The sequence below is a fragment of the Myodes glareolus genome, chromosome 11, assembly GCF_982192425.1.
Source record: "Myodes glareolus chromosome 11, mMyoGla1.1, whole genome shotgun sequence".
Taxonomy (NCBI): domain Eukaryota; kingdom Metazoa; phylum Chordata; class Mammalia; order Rodentia; family Cricetidae; genus Myodes; species Myodes glareolus.
Genome location: NC_142036.1, coordinates 34,090,357 through 34,100,980, shown reverse-complemented (window position 1 = coordinate 34,100,980; position 10,624 = coordinate 34,090,357). Strand labels below are relative to the sequence as shown.

At 34.8% G+C, this 10,624-nt stretch overlaps 1 protein-coding gene across 1 annotated transcript; it reads right to left on the bottom strand.

The window, feature by feature from the left end:
- Positions 1-1,633: 1,633 nt before the first annotated feature.
- LOC148120472 (vomeronasal type-1 receptor 44-like) lies at positions 1,634-7,254 on the bottom strand. Its single transcript, XM_087911452.1, has 2 exons — positions 7,202-7,254; positions 1,634-2,312 (listed from the first exon to the last, which is right to left on the bottom strand). Exons 1-2 carry the CDS (start codon positions 7,252-7,254, stop codon positions 1,640-1,642), a joined length of 726 nt encoding a protein of 241 aa, XP_087767578.1. The 3' UTR covers positions 1,634-1,639.
- Between the last annotated feature and the right edge of the window lie 3,370 nt (positions 7,255-10,624).

Sequence of the window (10,624 nt, the reverse complement as noted above, 5' to 3'; positions counted from 1 at the left end):
GAGACAGCAAGTCTTACTTTGATCTCTGTGAAGTATCTGTATAATTGGTTCCTTGGCTGCTGTCTGTTCTTTAGAAAGATATATGAAGTAAGAAGACACTTTTACAAAACAAATACCAATCATCTTATTTAATCCTTTATGAAAAAACAGTCTAATCATTATTTTATATTTTTCTAGTGCTTTTATTTTCTTTCATTTGTCATCTTACGTATTTAATTTTCAAGGAGCGCAGATGCTACTGCATGGTGACATTCTTTTCTTACAAATGTTTTACTCTCTGAGAGTCTCATGACTAATAATCTCTGTACAGTATACTAATATTTTAAAATCACTGAATTAAAATCTTTTCGCTTTCTCTTTTACCTAACTTGGATTAGCAATTGATGGTAAACATTATAGAAACACATGTGTAAGCTTAATTTTTGTTTTGCATGTGTGAAGATATTATTTGTTTTACCTACCCCTTATCAACCTTAGTTTCTTGCTATCTTTAAATCTGAAATTTCTCTTACAGAGTAGGTTTGTAGCTCAGTGGTACAGATCCCTACAGGGTTCAAGTTGTAAGTTAAAGTTGTAGTATCCCTAAACACAACAATACTCATTCCATGAAGTGGCTGGTTCTGATACTTAAGTTAATCATTTATGCTCATTCTAATTGTGCTTTTGATCTTTTGATCAGAATGTGTGTGTGTGTGTGTGTGTGTGTGTGATTGAGAAAAAGATGAGAGATGTAGAGAGGGACTTTATCCTTTTATACAAAATTCATAATCAGTATAAGAGACTTAGATTACAGGCATCTGGTAGTATAGTTCAAAGTCTATTACTATGAAAATTCTCTTCATTTTCAAACTACTGTACTTTTTATAGACCTACTTTTACTGTGCATCCTATATTCTTATCCAAATTAATGCACAGCATTAGTATAGATAGATTAATAGGTACAGGCATAGGTATAGATGCATGTAGAGATGAGTGATATCTATCATTTCTCAAGCTAATCATACTTTAAGAGAATGCTAAGTAAAGGAAAGAGCTGCTAATTAGGTTCTCAGTTAATGTTAAGTAGCAAGAAGTTTGGGTGTGTAACTCTCAGCAGGATAGCTATAGGTAACATACAGAATATTTCAAGTAGCCAGAAGAAAGGATTTAGATTGTTTTCATGACAACAAATTCTAAGGAGAAAATAGGTTCAATCTTATCTAATACTGCAGAACTTTTATCTATATTAAAACATTATGTTGTACTTCATTAATAAGTGTGAAGCAGACATTTTCAAATTTTAAATAAAAATTAAACATATATAAAGATAAAATAGAAAAAGTCAATGAAGCATTAACATAGAACCAGCATTTTGTGTTGAAAGTAAAATTTCACAAAAGGAAGAATGAGTGATTGTCTTATGTGATTCCAATAGATTGTGTCTGTGTCTGCATGTCCAATAGATTGTATATATGTACTGGTGCATGTATGTATGCAAATGTTTATGTGTGTGTGTTTATTTGTACATGTAAGGTTGTGTATGTTTATGTGTGTACATGAACATTTATGTGTATATATGCATGTGTGTGTTAGTTACTCTTCTGTTTCTTTCTCTCTCAACCTGCTAGTTATGTAGCACAATGATATATTTTTTGAATAATCAAATATTTATTGTCCTCCCACACATTGATCTCAAAAACTTAATTATACACTTTTCAGTACTAATCAGCACAAAAGGACTGACTGTGGCATAGCTATGGGACATAAGAATCTGGATACAGTAGAATATTGAGCCATCCTTGAACTTCATTCTTGAGTGGAAGATAACAATGTCCAAAATGTAAAAAACCATGAAGATGCTCACAAGCAGCAGGATGGTCTGAGTGGCCCTTAGCTCTGGAGATGCTTTTGGAGAGAGGCTGGTGCTGTGAAGATTCTGAGACAGCTTCTTGTGCCTGCACAGGAGAGTCAACTTGTACCCGCTGGAGAGGGCCATGAGACTGATCAGGAAGGCTTCCCTGAGGGCCAGCAGTGTGGAAACTGTGCTTTGTCGGGAGTAGCTCATGGGTAGAAGTGACGAACACTGAGTAACATACATAAAGTGTTCTGAGGTCAAATTGAGGGTGGCAGTGATTGATACTAAGAAGTGACTGCTAAGAGACATATAGAGGATACAGAGGAAAAGAAGGCCACATGAGACATGATAGGGAGATTTATGTTTGAACTTTTCCAAACAGGAGCTTCTAGGGCTTAGTGTGATGACCCAAAGGACATTCAGCAGGCAGGTACCCTTATCTATTTGAACAGGTTTTTGAGGGGGCTCTCCCTTTGTGCTACAATGATATATTTTTAATATAACTTAAAATATTCAGGAGCCAGCATGTTTGCCTGAAGTACTACTTAGTATACCAATAAAACACCCAGAGTCTCAGAGTGTGACAAAATAGCCAAGATTTGAATTTGTGAAACAAACTTAGAAATGATATCTCATTTACCATAAACCCAATATAAATTTGTTGATACACTGAGACATTCATTATTTCAATATTCAAAATTGGTGACTTTCAAACACTGAATTACCAAATCAACAATTTAGTCATTATTTGCAAGCTTCATTGCAAATTTTATCATGCAATAAGTGGATATACTCATGATATGAGAATAGTCCAAAATTGGAGACAAGCAAGCAAGGGGAAAATCCAGAGACTTTCATGAGATTTTTATCTCATGCAGTCTTGCTTCCTGTGCCACAAGACTGTGAGCTCTGGCCAATAAATGCACAGTGTAAGTAAGCATAATTATGGACAAGACAAAAATCGCCATTGTCTCTGTTGTTCTCCCAATAGTCACATCCAAATGTCTATAGGTCCTCTCTTCAACTATGCAGTGTAAAAGTGTTTAGTTTTCCAGGGTTTAGAAACCATAAACAAAGCTGAGACCAGTATATATACTAACTATTTGAATTTATGTTGGATAAATGACCATAACACAGTTGAAGGATCAGAATTGTATATTAGATTTATCAGGCTATTAGGAAAACATTTTGCAGTTTTTTGTATAGTGAACAGTATTCCTTAGATCTCCTTTAGTCTTATGAATTTTGGTTTTAATATTTTAAGAACTATTAAGATTATTTCTTAATTTTAATTATGTAAGAGTTGGGGACTTTTTGTTTTCTCACTTACATTCTACAATATTGTGAGACAAATATTTTGAGACTTTGTCATTAAAATTTCATATCTGCAAATTTCAATATTGTAGTAGGAGGTCGCTTGTTTGTTCCCAACTGCTCAGACCTGAAATAACCACATGGAAGCTATATTATTTGCAATACTGTTTGGTCAATAACCTAAGCATATTTCTGGCTAATTCTTATATAATATTTTTTATAGAATTCTTCTTTTATAACTTTAAACACCTATACATTCTCTGAGTAAATAGTTTTGGTTCTAAAGTCCACTTTTTTGTATAATGTGTTGGCTGTTCTTGGTGGTCAAGTTGATTACATCTGGAATGAATTAACAGAAACAGAGGACACACCTGTGATAGAGATCTTGAAGAAAAACCAACAACGTGCCTTTAATCCAGACATTGAGGCTGAAAGAAACACCTTTAATATGGGCAACAAATTCTGCTGGAAACCTATGTAAGTACAGTGGAAGAAGGAAGAAAGAGTTCTTTCTTCTTTGCAATCTTTCCCTAGCCCTGTCAACACATTCAGAAGACCAGCTGGGATACTCAGGCTCATGGGACTGAGCAGCTACTAGATTCTTGAACTTTCCATTTGTAACTAGTCATTGTTGGACGACAGCCTGCCAGTCATTCCAATAAATTTATGTTTACATAAATATGATATATATATAAATATATGTATACATAGGCCCATTTTAAGCAAAATTTTCATCTGTCATTTTATTTAGCTATAGAATTTTGCTATTGAGACATCTCTGGCTTCTTTCTTTATCACAATGTCATTTCCTTGAGAAATAATAATTCTTATTTCTAATATTGCTATTTAGTTCTTCTACTTGTTTCTTTTTTCTGCCAAGAAATGTGACTGTGACATTGTCATTTATTTCAAAAGTATTCATTATACATCATAGAAAATAATTTTATAGCCATGCTAAAGTGTCTTACTAAAAATCAATTTCTGGGTCACATCAGAGTTGGTTTTGCATCTGTTAATTCTTTTTCCTTTAGAACATTCTATACTTTCCCTTTTAATCTTTTTTTAATTTATTCTTCTTTTATATATTACAACCTGACTGTCACTTCCTCTTCTTCCACTTCCTCAGATTCTCCCCCACAAAATTCTGTATTCCCCAGACCAACTCTTCCTTTCTCTTTAGAAAACAGGAGGTATCCCAGAGATATCAGACAAACCTGGAATGTCAAGTTAAAATGATAGGAGTACTCTTATTAAGGCTGGACAAGGCAACCCAGTGGGAGGAAAGAGATCTGAGACTCAAGTAAAAGAGTCAGAAACAGCCCACACTCTTTGTTTGGAGTCCCACAAGAACAATAAGCTACACCACCATAACATGTACTCAGAAGACCATGGTCAGACCCTTACGGATTCCCTGTTTTTGGTTCATCTCTGTGAGACCCCATAAGTCCTGGTTAGTTGATTCTGTGGGTTTCATGTGTCCTTGGCTATTCTGGCTCCTATAATCCTTCCTTGCCTTCTTCCATAGGATTCTCTGTTCTCTGACTAAGATGTTGGTATGGATCTCTGAAGCACAATTAGTAAAAACTCAGAGACTGATATTGGGGTCCAACCTGAAGACCCAAAAAGCAAAGCAGCCAGCCACTGGATCATACCTCGACTTCAGTCCAAAAATGGTGATCCCACCTCCATGAATCTCTGAGTGAGATTGTGTCTAAGAACTGTCTCCTCCTCTTTTATAATCCTCTCTAGTCCTGGGATTAAGGTTTGCACTACTGGGATTAAAGGCACACACCACCTAGTTTCTATGGCAAATTAGTGTGGGTATTGGGATTAAAAGTGGGTGTTTCCACTGCCTGGTCTATAAGGCTGACCAGTGCAGCTGTTTACTCTCTGATATTCAGGCAAGCATTACTTATTAGACTACAATTAAAATGCAGGTACATATTCCCTTTTGTCTAAAATAAAAAGAAGGCTATAATAATATAAGAAAATTATATACAGTAAGTACAATAACTATATAAAATAAATGTGGAAATAATTACATCAACAATGTCTAGTCAATTTACATTTGATAAATTCAGAGAAAATATACCACATCTATGCTATGCTATCTTGGTGAGTCCAAAGTCTTGTACTTAATTTACTTTCTATCATAGCTTGCATTACCATCCCAAACTATGTTTGATATCTTTTAACCTTATATCTTTTACATCTCTTCAGTGAATTCTTTTCTGAGTCTTGTAAACAAGAATGACTGTTACTATAACTAGCTAGTCTTCAACTCCCTCAGAGACACAAAATGAAACAATAGTAACTGAGTATGCAGGAAGAGCAATCTAATAACTTCTAAAATATGTGAGTAATGACAGAAACAGAAGGCTTACTGGACAATCACTCAAAGTTCCTCTACAAAGTTGGGGCATCTGTCTTTAGCCTACTGGCCTAGCATATATAAGAGATTTTTCTTTAAAGCAGAACACTTTGTGTGCTTCTTGTCTAATTGGTACAGCATACTGTCAGCAGCTGAGGAAAGGGCACTTTCTTGCCAAGTGACTTACGTTTGTCAAAAAGATAATAAACTCCATGTAGATTTTCTTTAATGTCCATTATTTTCTATGAAGTAGATTGGTGCTGCCAGGTTCAGATGTGTCTAATTGTCATAAAAAAGAAGAACCTAAGCTATTAAAACATCTTAAATTCAAGATTATATAGATCTCTAAAGTGTTTGAAGATTACCTGCTTATTTAAAATTAATCTTTATTTGACCTTGAAAACACACCTCACATGACTCCAAGTTCAATTACACTAGAAGATTAATGACTAAACTATAGTTCTTTATTATCCTAAATTGTTGATAATAATAATTTTCAAGGACCAGAAATTTGCATCACATTGTTAAATGAGTTATACAGGTACAATACTTTGAACAAAGGTAGAAATATATGTACAGTATGTTTTAATAAAATTGATCTCAAATTTGTATCAATGTACAAAATTTTATACAATATACAAATTCAAATGGAATTTAAAACTAGTAGTTTCTCTTTTAAAGTAGATTCAATATTCTGCCTTTTTATCTTATCATATCTACATCCTCTCTTTGTTTTGAGTAGATTCAACAATCTACCCTTTTATCCTATATATCTATAGACCCCTTTTTTCTTTCTTTTTCTTATCAAGACAGGGGTTCTCAGTAGTTATGGATCCAGTGCATCTTGCAGGTAGGACAAATTGTAGGTCTAAGGTTTTGTGGATGGGTAGATATCTGAATACTTCCACTGGAATTCTTGCCTGGTTATAGAAGGATGGTTCAGGCTCCATAAGACAGAAAAAGACAAGATCTCCTGAGTAAATTGGGAGCATGGGAACCTTGGGAAAGGGTTAAAGGGGGAAGGGAAAAGGCAGGGAGGGGAGTAGAGAAAAATGTAGAGCTCAATAAAAATCAGTTTTAAAAAGACCCATCAGTAGGAGTCTTTATTAGGGTTACACTCATGGATTCCTGGGAGTTTCCATTGCACTAGTGGATGTCTACCTTGTCCCTGTTTTGCCCCCCCCCCCAAATCCAGTCACCTTTCCCTGTACTTTCTCCCTTTATCCACACACGATTCCTCCTGCTTCCAGCTCCAACCACTCCCAGTCTACCTGTGAAATCTATTCTAGTTTCTTTTCCCAAGGAAATACATACATCCTCCCTTGATTCCTTCTTGTTACTTAGCCTCTTTAGGTGTATGGACTTCAGTATGATTATCCTTTATTTTATAGGAATTGTCAATTTATAACTGTGTCTATAACATATTTGCCTTAGTCCTCAGTTGTTTAAGAAATAACATCATGGATTTTTCAGGCAAATGTATGGAACTAGAAAAAAACATACAGAGTGAGGTACACTTTTATTCTGTTTTGCTCATTGACCAATACCAAATTGAATGTGTATATGTATGTATGTATGTATGTATGTATGTATATACATACATATCTGTCTGGATCTCTCTATCTTTTTTAGTAGCCCTTTATATAGATTGTTGTTTTTCATTTATGATGTTATCTACTTACTTGACTTTAGGATTAAATTTTTCCCCTTCCTTTTTGTAGCTGTCATTTACCATTTGTTAATATGATTGCCTTTCCAGAACTTCTTACATTTTCTAAATCCTTGTTAGGCTATGTGTGTGTGTGTGTGTGTGTGTGTGTGTGTTGTTTTTCTATTTATCCTAACATCAATTCTAAAATCTTACCACTTAACCACTTGATACTCTATACAGTATACTCTAATGGGACACTTTTCTACTTTGTATCAGTTTACTCCACAGTTCCAGAGGAAACTATTTCTAGTCTTTTACATGTATTGTCAAAATGTCAGTCTTCAACACTTCATTTCTCTGTCAGTAACTCTGATCAACCTTTTATACAACGCAGCTTGAAAAACACAAATAAGGTAAAATTTCTAGAAATTTTCTCACAGTTTATGACCTATTGTATTTTTTGTTGTTGTTTTGTTTTTTGTTTCCTCTCTTTTGTATGTCTGTATTGAAATACTCTCATCATCAAGATTTACATCCATATAACACATAAGTTAACTGTAAATGCTACCCTGTACCTAGGACTACTGGTGGGGAAGGTCATGGTAAATCACAAAAAAGATCACATTGATGAGGTAGAATACCAGCTTTAATATACATTTGCTTATATAGTATTTTTTGGCTTATCTCCAAGCTAGGACAGTTGTTGTATCAACACATTATATAGTACTGTGTTCAGTGTGAAGGACAGAGTTTAGATCAGATATTGTTGACAAGTACTTATGATGATGGTGATGTATTTGATAAAGCATACTCCTAAACATAACTCACCCTTGGGTACCATTTCCATTTTTCCTACTGATGATGTCTAAAGCAAAATGAATTGCTTTTTATAATTTTCTTGGAGAAATTGGAAGAAATAAATGGAATGGAGTAAAAAGTAATTTTTTAATATATTTTGACTGAAAGTGGAGATGTTTCCTAGAAAATTTTTATTTTCTCACTTATTTTCCCCAGCTTACCCCTCAACATACACATTACCATAATTACTACTACAACCACCATCAAAATTTGTTCATACTATCAACAATAACTTACCTTGATTGTATTTGTATATCTTGACTCACACAAACACATATACACATTAGTTTAATCACTACCACAACCACCATCCAAATTTATTCATACTATCAACATTAACTGACTGGTTGTGTTTGTACATCTTGCCTTATTTGGGAGACTTTATGGTTGTACATAATTTTCAATTATCATTTAAATTTATGATTAATATATGTACATATAAGCATAGCATTACTAGACAATATATGTATTTGATTACATTTATAATTATTTATGCAAGAAATGTATAAATAATATACATTATATATTATATATATAATATTGTAGATAAAGAGATACCATCTTATACTGGCCAGAATGGCTAAGATCAAAAACACCAATGATAGCTTTTTCTGGAAAGAATTTGGAGTAAGGGGAATACTCCTCCATTGCTGGTGGGAGCACAAACTTGTACAGCCACTTTGAAAATCAGTATTAGTTTTTCAGAAAATTGGGACTCATCCTACCTCAGAACTCAGCAATACCACTCTTGGGTATATACCCAAAGGATACACAGTCATACCACAAAGATATTTGCTCAACTATGTTCATAGCAGCATTATTCATAATAACCAGAACCTGGAAACAGCCTAGATGTCCCTTAATTATAGAATGGGTAAAGAAAATGTGGTATGTTTACACAATGGAACTACTCTGCAGTTAAAAAAAAAATCTTGAAATTTGCATCCAAATGGATGGAACTAGAAAAATTCATCCTGAATAAGGTAATTCAGTCCCAGATAGACAAACATTTTATGTACTCACTCATAAGAGGATATTATCCATAAATCAAAGGATAACCAGTCTATAGTCCATGATCCTAGAGAAGCAAGGTAACTAAGAGAACCCTAAGAGAGATATACATGTGTCTCCCTGGGAAGAAGAAATAGATAAGACCTCATGAGAAAATTATGAGGTGGGGAAGAAGGTAGGGTAGAAGGGATGGGGGAGGGGCAAAAGGGAAGGAGGAGGAGAATATGAGGGAATGAAATGCTCAAGAAGGGGGAAGGACAGTGAGGGAGAGAAAGGAAAGACATATCTTGACTGAAGGAGCCATTAAAGGGATATTGAGAAATACAGCACTAAGGAAATTTACAGGAATCCTCAAGGTTGACCCCAGCTAAGACTCTAAGCAGCAACGACAAGGATGCCTAAATAAGCCTTCCCCTGTAATCAGACTGATGACTATCTTAACTGTCATCATAGAATCTTCAACCAGCAACTGATAGAAACAGATACAGAGATCTACAACGAAGCACTGGGCCAAGCTACCTGAGTCCAGCCCAAGAGAGGGGGGAACAATAATATGAGCCAAGACGACAAGATCATGATACCCACAGAAACAGCTGAACTGAGCTAGTGAGAACTCATTGACTCTGAACTGTTAGTGGGTGAACCTGTTTAGGACCAAATTAGGCCCATTAAATGTGTCAGTTGTGAGGATTGGACAGTCTGTGGGGCCACGGGCAGTGGGACCAGGATTTATCCCTGGTTCTTGAACTGGCATTTAGGAGAATATTCTTTCTGGAGGGATAACTTGCTCAACCTAGGTATAGCAGAGAGAGCCTTGGTCTTGCCTCAAAGTTAAGTGTTAGTCTTTGTTGATTCCCCATGGGAAGTTTTACCTTTTCTGAGGATGGCGTGGGAAGGTGAAGTGTGGGAAGGGTGGAGAAAACAGGATCAGGGATAGCCCTGGAAAATGTGAAAATATTGTATTATAAAAAAATCTTAATAAAAAAAGAAAAATTCATTTCTTACACAAAGTTTAGAAAAGTTTTGCCCAAGGTAACCACTCCTACTTATTACTCAATACATATTCAAGAAATTTTCTGATAGCTGTTGGTATATGATTAGATTCCATCTGTTTATGTTGACAATAGGCTAGTTTACAAGTAATAATTTGGTCTGAGCCCTCTACTGTTAGAGCTAATGTGTGATTTGTTCTACTGGTGAACATATCATACAGACAGTTATGTTACCTTGATGAGTTCACAGAATTTCACATATTTCTTTGCTTAAAAAAATATTTTAAGGCACAGAATTGTAATAGCCTTTTTTATTTCTGAATGGAAGAATCTTATTTCCTGGCATACCAGCAACCATACTCACTTAAAATTATTTTTTTAAGGTTCTTTTTCATTTGAAAGTTAAACACACACACATACACACACACACAAACACGAGAGAGAGAGAGAGTGACAGAGAGACAGAGAGACAAAGAGACAGAGAGAGAGAGAGAATTAACAAAATGAACGAAAAGAAAATATGTAATTGAGGGATATTGGCAATGACATAAATCATTACCACAGGTAATATCCTTGGAAAGTATTAGTCAATA